The sequence below is a fragment of the Schistocerca gregaria genome, chromosome 2 (assembly GCF_023897955.1).
Source record: "Schistocerca gregaria isolate iqSchGreg1 chromosome 2, iqSchGreg1.2, whole genome shotgun sequence".
Classification (NCBI taxonomy): domain Eukaryota; kingdom Metazoa; phylum Arthropoda; class Insecta; order Orthoptera; family Acrididae; genus Schistocerca; species Schistocerca gregaria.
Genome location: NC_064921.1, coordinates 624,947,695 through 624,960,624, shown reverse-complemented (window position 1 = coordinate 624,960,624; position 12,930 = coordinate 624,947,695). Strand labels below are relative to the sequence as shown.

The 12,930-nt window shown below is 45.0% G+C and overlaps 1 protein-coding gene across 1 annotated transcript in view; it reads right to left on the bottom strand.

Moving 5' to 3' along the window:
• The window catches only part of LOC126334633 (damage-control phosphatase ARMT1-like), a 127,017-nt gene that overhangs the window by 67,478 nt on the left and 46,609 nt on the right, over positions 1-12,930 (bottom strand). Inside the window, exon 3 of the mRNA XM_049997069.1 lies at positions 1,626-1,904. Coding sequence (XP_049853026.1) covers positions 1,626-1,904 — 279 coding nt within the window. The remainder of the gene's footprint in view (positions 1-1,625; positions 1,905-12,930) is intronic.

The following is a 12,930-nucleotide window of genomic DNA, read 5'->3' as shown; positions in this document are numbered from 1 at the left end:
AATTTAATTTCATATTCATAGCTATAAAACGTTGCTATTTCCTAGAGTCATTTCCATCACAGCAAGTGGTCAGATTGTAATGGGTGCTGCAAATGTAGTCAGCACAGCGGGAGATTTCACTCATAACATTCCATTGAACAAGCTATACTGCTATTGGCTTATGGCAGGAAAACAGGTCCGCTGTGACAAATCAAATACTCATTGTTTCAAAATCAGCACGTTTAGACTATGTTGAACAAATGATCATGCATTTTAGGATATGCTCTCCAAAAGGCTTTATAACCGCTAATATGTTATTAACTGACATATAATTACAGCAAATATTACTAAGAATATATGTTTTGATAAATTTTCAATGTGCCGTTGCCTTGCACATTTTCACAGCATGCAAGGCATTGCACCAAAAGAACTTAATACAAAAATTCTTTAACCACTAATATCACGCGTCCCGTCATTTAATCACTATAAATCGTACCAACAACAACGTTTTCGAGAGACTGTAAATGTGCTGGTGCTTTGAAACAGCATATATTCATGCGATGTAAATTGCAATGTGGGCTTTAACTGAAAACGACAAAACCAAAATCGGCGCCTTCCAAAAGTTCTGTTTGTAGCGTAGAGAGCGTCTTTGTCTGTTATTGCATCAACGTTTCATAGCACATTGCCGAAATATCACACAATATATTCTGTGTTTCACGCGAGGCAGTGCCTCCTCGACGTGAAATACATCTACATCTACATTTATCATTTATACTCCGCAAGTCACCCAACGGTGTGTGGCGGCGGGCACTTTACGTGCCACTGTCATTACCTCCCTTTCCTGTTCCACTCGCGTATGGTTCGCGGGAAGAACGACTGCCGGAAAGCCTCCGTGCGCGCTCGAATCTCTCTAATTTTAGATTCGTGATCTCCTCGGGAGTTATAAGTAGGGGGAAGCAATATATTCGATACCTCACCCAGAAACGCACCCTCTCGAAACCTGGCAAGCAAGCTACACCGCGATGCAGAGCGCCTCTCTTGTAGAGTTTGCCACTTGAGTTTAATAAACATCTCCGTAACGCTATCACGCTTACCAAATAACCCTGTGACGATACGCGCCGCTCTTCTTTGGATGTTCTCTATCTCCTCTGTCAACCCGACCTGGTACGGCTCCCACACTAATCGGCAGTGTTCAAGTAAAGGTCGAACGAGTGTTTTGTAAGCCACGTCCTTCGTTGATGGACTCTCCCAATGAATCTTCCGGCCGGGGTGACCGTGCGGTTCTAGGCGCTACAGTCTGGAACCGCGTGACCGCTACGGTCGCAGGTTCGAATCCTGCCTCGGGCATGGATAAGTGTGATGTCCTTAGGTTAGTTAGGTTCAAGTAGTTCTAAGTTCTAGGGGACTGATGACCTCAGAAGTTAAGTGCCACAGCGCTCAGAGCCATTTTTGAACCAATGAATCTCAACCTGGCACTCGCATAACCAACAATTAATTTTATATGATCATTCCACTTCAAATCGTTCCGTACGCATAAATAACAGGAAGTGACGTCACGAAACACTTACAGGTCGACGTCCACTTCAGGGTGTTACGTCCCTCGTGAGGGCGGCTGAAGTATACGTCGTCGGGGCAGAGTGGCTCACCTGTATGGCGGGCATGCCGGCGGCGAACGTCTTCTGCTTGACGGGCAGGAAGGGGTCGGGCGGCTGCGCGGGGTCCGCGAGCGCGGAAGCCTCGGCGGCCTGGCGCACGCGGCGGTACATGTATGACTCGGCCACGATCCAGGGCGCCGTCAGCCAGTGGCGCGAGCAGGCGCAGCCCGCCGCGCGCAGCAGCTTGTTCCACAGCGCCGCGTCGCCCGCCGTCGACGTCAGCTGCGGCCACGACGCGTCGCCGCGCATCTCCTCCAGCAGCTGCGACAACTGACGCACCGACCCGCTCTGTCCGAATCCCTAATCTACAACCGGCGGGCGGCGGGCTAGACCTTCCACATGCACTGAAGAGCCAAAGAAACTGGTGCACATGACATATCGTGCAGGACCCCTGCGAGCACGCAGAAGTCCCGCAACACGACGTGGCATGGCCTCAACTAGCGTCTGAAGTAGTGCCGGAGGGAACTGACACCATGAACCCTGCAGGGTTATCCACAAATCCATAAGAGTACGAGTTGGTGGAGATCTCTTCCAAACAGCACCTTGTAAGGCATCCCAGACATGTCAATAATGTTCATGTCTAGGAAGTTTGTGGTCAGCGGAAGTGCTTAAACACAGAAAAGTATTCCTGGAGTCACTGTGTAGCAATTCTGGGCGTTTGGGTGTCGCATTGTCCTGCTGGAACTGCCCAAGTCCGTCGGAATGCACAATGTACACAGATGGGTGCAGGTGATGAGACAGGATGCTTACGTAAGTGTCACCTGTCAGAGTCGTGCATGCACGTATCAGGGGTCCCATATCACTCCAACTGAATACGCCCAACACCATTACACGGTCTTGACCAACTTGAAAAGACTGCTGTTGACATGCAGGGTTCACAGATTCATGAGATTGTCTCCATACCCGTACACATCCATCTGCTCGATATAATTTGAAACGAAATTCGACCGACAAGGCAACATGTTTGCAGTCTCAACATTCCAAAGTCGGTGTTGATGGGCCCAGGCGAGGCATAAAGCTCTGTGTCGTGCAGTCGTCAAGGGTACACGAGTGGGCCTTCGGCTCCGAATGCCCATATCGATGATGTTTCGTTGAATAGTTCGCTCGCTGAAACTTGTTGATGGCCCAGCATTTTAATCTGCTGCAATTTGCGGAAGGGCTGCACTTCTGTCACGCTGAACGACTCTTCTCAGTCCTCGTTGGTCCCATTCTTTCAGGATCTTTTTCCGGCAGCAGCGATGTCGGATATTTGATGTTTTGCCGGATTCCTGATATTGAAGGTACACTCGTGAAATGGTCATATGGGGAAAATCCCCACTTCATCGCTACCTCGGAGATGCTGTCTCCCATCGCTCGTGCACCGACTATAACACCACGATGAAACTCACTTAAATCTTGATAACCTGCCATTGTAGCAGCAGTAACCGATCTACTAAATGCGCCAGACACTTGTTTACATAGGCGCCGGCGACCTAAGTGCCGTATTCTGCTTGTTTACATATCTGTGTATTTGAGTAAGCATTCCTATGCCAGTTTCTTTGGCGTTTCAGTGTATTAGGGTTTTACTCTCGCATGGAGTGCGGGAAGAACGACTACTTCAGTGCCTCTGTGCGCGCTGTAATAAGAGATGCCATAGGTACATTGCACATGTGTAGCAAGTTGCCGACTTTACTCAGCACACACACCTGAACATACATATTGTTATCTGGGATACATTTTACCAGAATTAAATTAATATAGTTATCATCTGGTTATGAACGGTATGTCAGAATGTGTCTCTTGGTTGCAAATGCCTCCCAAACTATCTAGAAATGGGACTCCCTCTGCCCCAATATCAACTCACCTGGTATTTAACTGAACTATTACTTCACTGTAGGTCAAAAATCAAACAGTCTGCTCTGTCTTCAGGGCAAAAGCCAATTAAAAGTATAAAAAACTGTAATGAGATTTTTACAGTGCTGATGTACTTAAACTTCTCCTGGATACTTCTTTCAGTATACCAACGACATCGTCTTCCAGAAATCCTATCGAGACCTTTATCTCACATCAACTGATTTATCTTTTTGTCCAACGAGTGGCGTCTCAAGATCAATACATGCAATCAGTGGCTTTTCAAGATCAGTCAGTTCAAGACGAAGCCATTAATGATAGCTTCTGCTCCTACCATCCCTCCGAATAAGCCTTACTGCAAACTATCAGTCGAACGATGGTTTCGGAAGCTGCCGCCTTCGTGGGTGGAATACACTTCGTGAAGATGCAGCCAATCAACCTCACTCTGGGATCCACTTTCTTACGATTAGTTTTATGTGGTCGTTCCGCTTTTAAATCACTTCCTAGATATACTCAGTACTTGTTCAGCAAATGGTGTAATCAAACAACATTACTTTTCTTTATGTTGAGTGTCAACCGTCGAACCCTGCATCTGTCGTCGACCCTCTCCAGTATCTTCTGCATTTCACTATAATTTTTTATCATTGCAACTTATCTATATACAACAGCATCATCTGCTAGTAGTGTCTAGAGTCTTAGAGCTTCCGGTGTTATACACTGCATTTGTATATGTATTTTTATATGTAGTCTCCCTTGGACGAGATGCGTCCAAGTAACTTTCACGTCATTACAGCATTGCTGTCGATTTAATTGTTGTCTGGTTTTCAGCCAGATGATTGTGTCTAAGGGGCACAATGTTTCATCGACCCGTCTCGCAGACTTCATCCGGCTGCCGTAGCAACAGCACTTTCCTCTACACCTACCCACTACCCCTATTAATTGTCCCTTGTTCAAGGCAGGCGCGAGTGGTGGGTGTGTGGGCAGGTATAAAGGGATAAACTGTTCTCACCACGTTTTTATTGTTCTCTCTCTCTCTCTCTCTCTCTCTCTCTCTGCGGGCATATGTGTGTGTGTGTGTGTGTGTGTGTGTGTGTGTGTGTGTATGTTTTCATGTTATGTGAGTGGTTGAAGCGGTATTTGCGTGTTAGGGTACATGTAGCTTTATCAAACACTCGTTTACCAACGTTTCCTTGTATTTTTGCGATCATATTTCTACATCTACATCTACATGATTACTCTGCGATTCACATTTAAGTGCTTGGCAGAGGGTTCATCGAACCAAAATCATACTATCTCTCTACCATTCCACTCCCGAACAGCGCTGGAAAAACGAACACATAAACCTTTCTGTTCTTGCTCTGATTTCTCTTATTTTATTTTGATCATACCTACCTATGTAGGTTCGGCTCAACAAAATATTTTCGCATTCGGAAGAGACAGTTGGTGACTGAAATTTCGTAAATAGATCTCGCCGCGACGAAAAACGTCTTTGCTTTAATGACTTCCATCCCAACTCGCGTATCATATCTGCCACACTCTCTCCCCTATTACGTGATAATACAAAACGAGCTGCCCTTTTTTGCACCCTTTCGATGTCCTCCGTCAATCCCACCTGATAAGGATCCTACACAGCACAGCAATATTCTAACAGAGGACGAACGAGTGTAGTGTAAGCTGTCTCTTTAGTGGACTTGTTGCATCTTCTAAGTGTCCTGCCAATGAAACGCAACCTTTGGCTCGCCTTCCCCACAATATTATCTATGATTCGCCAGTCTATTACTACGAACTGCGACCTTCCTGACAAGAAATCACAAATCCAGTCGCACAACTGAGAAAAGATTTCCGGAAATCTAGAAATACGGAATCAACTTGAGATCCCCTGTCGATAGCGGCGTTCAATAACTCCGCTTTAGTGGCACAGTCGTCGGTAACAGTACCATCGGCACTGCGCAGCGAAGGTATTGACTGCGTCTTGCCGCTTGTGTACTTTACATACGACCAGAATTCCTTCGGATTTTCTACCAAATTTCGAAACAATGTTTCGTTGTGGAACCTATTAAAGGCATCTCGCATTGAAGTTCTTGCCAAATTTCGCGCGTTTGTAAATTTTAGCCAATCTTCGCATGCTTTTTCCGTTGCCTCTGCAACAGCGTTCGGACCTGTTTTGTGTACCATAGGGAATCAATTCCATCTCTTACCAATTTATGAGGTATGAGTCTCTCAATTGCTGTTGCTACTATATCTTTGAATTTGAGCCACATCTAGTCTACATTTGCACAGTCAGTTCGGAAGGAATGGCGATTGTCTTTTAGGAAGGCTTCTAGTGACAATTTATCCGCTTTTTTAAATAAAATTATTTTGCGTTTGTTTCTGGTGGATTTGGAAGAAACGGTATTGAGCCTAGCTACAACGACCTTGTGATCACTAATCCCTGTATCAGTCATGATGCTCTCTATTAGCTCTGGATTGTTTGTGGCTAAGAGGTCAAGTGTGTTTTCGCAACCATTTACAATTCGCGTGGGTTCGTGGACTAACTGCTCGAAATAATTTTCGGAGAAAGCATTTAGGACAATCTCGGAAAATGTTTTCTGCCTATGACCGGTTTTGAACAAGTATTTTTGCCAACATATCGAGGGAAGGTTGAAGTCCCCACCAACTATAACCGTATGAGTGGGGTATTTATTTGTTACGAGACTCAAATTTTCTCTGAACTGTTCAGCAACTACATTATCGGAGTCTGGGGGTCGGTAGAAGGAGCCAATTATTATCTTAGTTCGGCTGTTAAGTATAACCTCCACCCATACCAATTCGCACGGAGTACCTACTTCGACTTCACTACAAGATAAACCACTACTGACAGACACAAACACTCCACCACCAATTCTGCCTAATCTATCTTTTCTGAACACCGTCTGAGACTTCGTAAAAATTTCTGCAGAACTTATTTCAGGCTTTAGCCAGCTTTCTGTACCTATAACGATTTCAGCTTCTGTGCTTTCTATTAGCGCTTCAACCTCAGAGACTTTCCCAGCACAACTACAACAATTTACAACTACAATTCCGACTGTTCCTTCATCCGAGCACGTCCTGTATTTCTCATGCACCCTTTGAGATTGCAGGCCACCCCGTACTTTCCCGAGGCCTTCTAACCTAAAAAACCGCCCAGTCCATGCCACACAGCCTCAGCTACCCGTGTAGCCGCCAACAGAGTGTAGTGAACTCCTGACTTATTCAGCGGAACCCGAAGCCCTACCACCCTATGGCACAAGTCAAGGAATCTGCAGCCAACACGGTCGCAAAACCGTCTGAGCCTCTGATTCGGACCCTCCACCCGGCTTTGCGCCAGAGGTCCGCAGTCGGTTCTCCCCCACTTTATTTTTTTACGCGGAGAATAATTCTCCATTTTTGTGTTCCAGTATGTCACATATCATATTTAATGGAATAAATATAATCTTAGAACTTAAATATATGTGTGTGTGTGTGTGATCAGATACACAGGGTGAGTCACCTAACATTACCGCTGGATATATTTCGTAAACCACATCAAATACTGACGGATCGATTCCACAGACCGAACGTGAGGAGAGGGGCTAGTGTAATTGGTTAATACAAACCATTAAAAAATGCACGGAAGTATGTTTTTTAACACAGACCTACGTTTTTTTAAAAATGGAACCCCGTTAGTTTTGTTAGCACATCTGAACATATTAACAAATACGTAATCAGTGCCGTTTGTTGCATTGTAAAATGTTAATTACATCCGGGGATATTGTAACCTAAAGTTGACGCTTGAGTACCACTCCTCCGCTGTTCGATCGTGTGTATCGGAGAGCACCGAATTACGTAGGGATCCAAAGGGAACGGTGATGAACCTTAGGTACAGAAGAGACTGGAACAGCACATTACGTCCACATGCTAACACCTTTTCATTGGTCTTTTTACTGACGCACATGTACATTACCATGAGGGGTGAGGTACACGTACACAAGTGGTTTCCGTTTTCAATTACGGAGTGGAATAGAGTGTGTCCCGACATGTCAGGCCAATAGATGTCCAATGTGGTAGCCATCATTTGCTGCACACAATTGCAATCTCTGGCGTAATGAATGTCGTACACGCCGCAGTACATCTGGTGTACTGACGCCGCAGGCTGCCACAAAACGTTGTTTCATATCCTCTGCGGTTGTAGGCACATCACGGTCCACATTCTCCTTTAACGTACCCCACAGAAAGAAGTCCAGAGGTGTAAGATCAGGAGAACAGGCTGACCAATTTATGCGTCCTCCACGTCCTATGAAACGCTCGTCGAACATCCTGCCAAGGGTCAGCCTAGTATTAATTGCGGAATGTGCAGGTGCACCATCATGCTGATACCACATACGTCGACGCGTTTCCAGTGGGACATTTTCGAGCAACGTTGGCAGATCATTCTGTAGAAACGCGATGTATGTTGCAGCTGTTTAGGTCCCTGCAATGAACTGAGGACCAATGAGGTGGTCGCCAATGATTCCGCACCACACATTTACAGTCCACGGTCTCTGTCGCTCTACCTGTCTGAGCCAGCGAGTATTGTCCACGGACCAATATTGCACGTTCCGTAGATTCACTGCCCCGTGGTTTGTGAAACCCGCTTCATCGGTAAACAGGTAGAACTGCAACGCATTCTCTGTTAATGCCCATTGACAGAATTGCACTCGATGATTAAAGTCATCACCATGTAATTGCTGATGTAGCGAAACATGAAACGGGTGAAAGCGGTGACGATGCAGTATGGGCATGACACTACTTTGACTCAGTCCACCGGCTCTCGCAATGTCACGTGTACTCATGTGTGGGTTCATGGCAACAGCAGCTAACACACCAACTGCACCCGCTACTCCTGTGACGGGCCTGTTACGGACTCGTTTGCGTGCTACGACCATACCTGTAATATACAGTTGGCGGTAGATGTTTTGCAATGTGCGGCACGTTGGATGCTCTATGTCCGAGTACCGTTCTGCATACACCCTGCATGCTTCAGCTGCATTTCGTCGGCACTCGCCATAGATGAGTATCATCTCCGCCTTTTCAGAGTTCGAATATACCATGGTCACAGTTCCTACAACACTACACTATCACAGACGTCTGGTAACACGGTGTACTACAGTTGGTCTGCGTGCGGAGACGAATGCAGAATAACAATAGCAGCAAGCGCTACATGCGGGCACTGCGACAGCTAGACCAAACCACAACAGTGCACTACAGCCACACTCGTAAACACTGTCGTCACCGTAAACATGTCCCTGCAGATGCTGCTCGCCGACCGTGGCCCGTGTTTGTTACATCACGCAACTGAACGTCGGAGGTTTCAAGCGTCAACTTTAGGTTCCAAGATCTCCGGATGTAATTAACATTTTACAATGCAACAAACGGCACTGATTACGTATTTGTTATTATGTTCAGATGTGCTAACAAAATTAACGGGGTTCCATTTTTTAAAAAAAAAACTTAGGTTTGTGTTAAAAAAAACATACTTCCGTGCATTTTTTTATGGTTTGTATTAACCAATTACACTAGCCCCTCTCCTCACGTTCGGTCTGTGGAATCGATTCGTCAGTATTTGATGTGGTTTCCGAAATATATTCAGCGGTAACGTTAGGTGGCTCACCCTGTATATATATATGGTAACATCGATGACCTTAGACGGCTCACGGTAATTTCAGTGTGTGCACACACCGTCCGAACTCTTGCTAGATTTAGCCAAAAGCTGGGAACCGAGGGGTTAATGAACAGTAGACGCTACTGGCGTGTGACAAGTTCGGACGTTGGTTCCCGTCTGAAGCATATCCGAATAGCTGAGGCAGTTAAGGCGAGTTCTCAAATACAGCAGGAAAAACTGCTTCGACCCCGGACTAGCTCAAGTTTTCACTTGTTATCGTTGAATTTATTTCATGCCCTGTTGCAGCAGGCGTCTTCGTTAGTTGTGAAATCTTAAAATTTATCTTCTTGAAAAATGGCTTTGTTATAGTTTCTCTAGTTAACGTTGAATTACTTGAAGGGCGGCAACGCTTCATTTCCTAACCAAAGCAACAACCAGCGATAGTAATTTACTTTCTCTAACATCTCCAGTCTATTTCAAGCTTAGGTCGGAGTGAGTTCTTAATCAGTTAGTCCTCGCTAGCCAATTAATTTCAGACTAAAAATATTTGATAAAGAAGATCCCCGCAAAAGAGTGATACCAGTTACTAAAAAACATTCAGTGAAATAAAACAGGACCAATGCTAATCTGAATAACCAACTGTTGAAAATGATAAAATATGCACTTTTTATGTTCTTTAGATGTGTGCTCCCGCACTATTAATATTTTGTGCACTCTATTAAACGTATGAAGGGGATATGTAACTTTTTGTGTAATACTTGTGTATTTTAGTTTTAAAAAGGTTATAAGCAAAGACTGAGTTGTCACACCGTTTTTTATTTTATACAGTCTGGCAATCCTAGGTATGTGTGTGTCGTATTTCGTGCTACAGTGCATGGGAGTTATATGTATTTTAAGTTGATGGGGGGGGGGGGGGGGGGGGGGGTGTCTTCGCCGTGGTGGTTCCTCTGTAATTGCATCTTCCATGTCTGCACCGATTTTTCAACTGATGCCTGCCGTATCTCGCTCGAAGTTTCTAAGACTAAACTGTAGCGGTTCTATTCTTGTAATTTTATATACGTCGTTCCTGCTTGTTTGCGAGTGTAGTGGCGCGAAGCTGCAGAGAAGTCGGCTTTCTGGTGCATACAGTTTTTCTGCATACGATTCGGAACGCTACCCGATGACCTAGTAGCTAATGTCATTAATATTCCATCAGACTTTTTGGTGATGATGCTGTTGCATACACAGTAGTCGGTACCCCAGAGAATTATAGTGAAATGACGGAAGACGCGCAGAGGATCGCCGCTTAATGCAGAGAGTGGCAATTGACCATAAACATAAACACGTGTAACGTATTGCCCCCCCCCCCCCCCAGTACCCCCACCCCCAACCCACCCACCCATGAACCACGGAACTTGCCGTAGGTGGAAGGCACGCGATACACATAGCCATACTGTAAGTGGAACCACAATGGAGGATATCTGTTGAGAGGCCAGTCAAACGTGTGGTTCCTCAAGAGGGACAGCAGCCTTTTCAGCAGTTGAAGGGTAACAGTCTGGATGATTGACATCAACCAAAACGGCCTTGCTGTGCCGGTACTGCGAACGGGAAACTACAGCTGTAATCTTACCCGAGGGCATATAGCTATATTATATGGTTAAATGATGGTGGCGTCTTCTTGGGTAAAATATTCTGGAGGTAAAATAGTCCCCAACTCGGATCTCTGGGCAGGGACTACTCAGGGGGACGTCGTTATCAGCAGAAACAAAACTGGTGTTCTATGGATCGAAACGTGGAATTCCAGATCCCTTAATTGGGGAGGTAGGTTATAAAATTTAAAAAGGGAAATTGATAGTTTAAGTGGTTCATGGTGTAGGTTCCTGTAGTCATCTCCTAGTTCATGAACCACAGGCAACGTATGAGTGGCCAAGTAAGTGGTCCCGACAGTCGGGATACCAGTTACTTTGGAATAAGGCAGGGCATTTCGGACATATTCTGAGTCGTGGTCACCTTTGTGCTCAGACGACAAAGACTACCAAATCCACCGTTTAGTGCCTCAACCGTTAGGGGTAATACCCAGCGGGACTCGGGGCGAGTAAGGCTAGCAACCTGCTTCCCTGGTACTTTAAATATGATGCGGGCAACAATCAGAGCAAAATGCCTCGGACCTTTGGAGGTGACGGAGTCCCACCTATAACTGACAAACCAGGGACTCCTAAGATACGACTTGGCAAACAAATGGTAATGAGAAGGGGAGCTATTAATATCAATGGGGGCTACTCTGGGAAGAAGGTAGAGCTGGCAGAGGCTGCAACTAAGATGGGGCTGGGCGTTTTAGCTGTTAATGACCTTCGGGTAAGGGGTGAGAAACAAGAGGAAGTGGGAGAATACAAGGTCTACCTGTCAGGAGTCAAAGCAGGAATAGCACAATGGGGTGTAGGGCTTTACATCAGGAAAGAAATGGAACCGAGCGTAGTTGCAATAAGGTATGTAAATCAACGACTGATGTGGATAGACTTGACAGTGTCTAGCAAGAAAATTAGGATTATGTCAGTATATTCGCATTGTGAAGGGACAGATCAAGATAAGATGGATAGTTTTTATGAGGCACTCAGTGATGTAGTTGTTAGAGTAAAGGACAAGGACAGTGTTCTGCTCATGGGTGATTTTAACGCCAGGATTGGAAAAATCGAATAGAAGGGTATGAAAAGGTTATGGGTAAATTTGGAGAGGATATGGAGGCCAACAGGAACGGGAAACAAGTCTTGGATATCTGTGCCAGTATGGGCTTAGTAATCACAAACTCCTATTTTAAACATAAGAACATTCACCTGTATACGTGGGAAGGCAGGGGAACCAGATCTGTCATTGACTATATAATAACAGATCAGGAATTCAGGAAGGCTGTGAGGGATACACGTGTATTCAGGGGATTCTTTGATGACACTGCTCATTATTTAATCTGCAGTGAAATTGGGATTGTGAGGCCGAAAGTGCAGAAGGTCAGGTCCATATGTAGGAGGATAAGAGTGGAGAAACTTCAGGATAAGGAAATCAGGCACAAGTACATAACAGCAATCTCAGAAAGGTACCAGTTAGTTGAATGAAGTCAGTTACAGTCGTTGGAAAAGGAATGGACAAGGTACAGGGACACAGTACTAGAAGTGGCTAAATTATGTCTTGGAACATTAGCGTGTAAAAGTAGAATGAAGCAAACAGCTTGGTGGAATGACACAGTCAAGGCAGCCTGTAAAAGGATAAAGAAGGCGTATTAAAAATGGCTAAATACTAGAACTCAGGTAGACAGAGAAAGTTATGTTGAAGAAAGAAACAAGGCCAAACAGATAATTGCAGCATCCAAGAAGAAATCTTGGGAAGACTTTGGGAACAGGTTGGAGACTATGGGTCAAGCTGCTGGAAAACCATTCTGGATTGTAATTAGCAGTCTTCGAAAGGGAGGTAAGAAGGAAATGACAAGTATTTTGGACAGGTCAGGAAAACTGCTGGTGAATCCTGTGGATTCCTTGGGCAGATGGAGGGAATATTTTGAAGAGTTGCTCAATGTAGGTGAAAATACGATCAGTAATGTTTCAGATTTCGAGGTAGAATGGGATAGGAATGATGATGGAAATAGGATCACATTTGAGGAAGTGGGTGGATGAAATTAAATCGGAACTCATCAAATATAGTGGAATGTCAGGTATTAAATGTCTACACAGGATAATTGAAATAGCCTGGGAGTCGGGACAGGTTCCATCAGACTGGACAAAAGCAGCAATCACACCAATCTTTAAACATGGAAACAGAATAGATTGTAACAACTACAGAGGTATCTCTTTAATCAGCGTT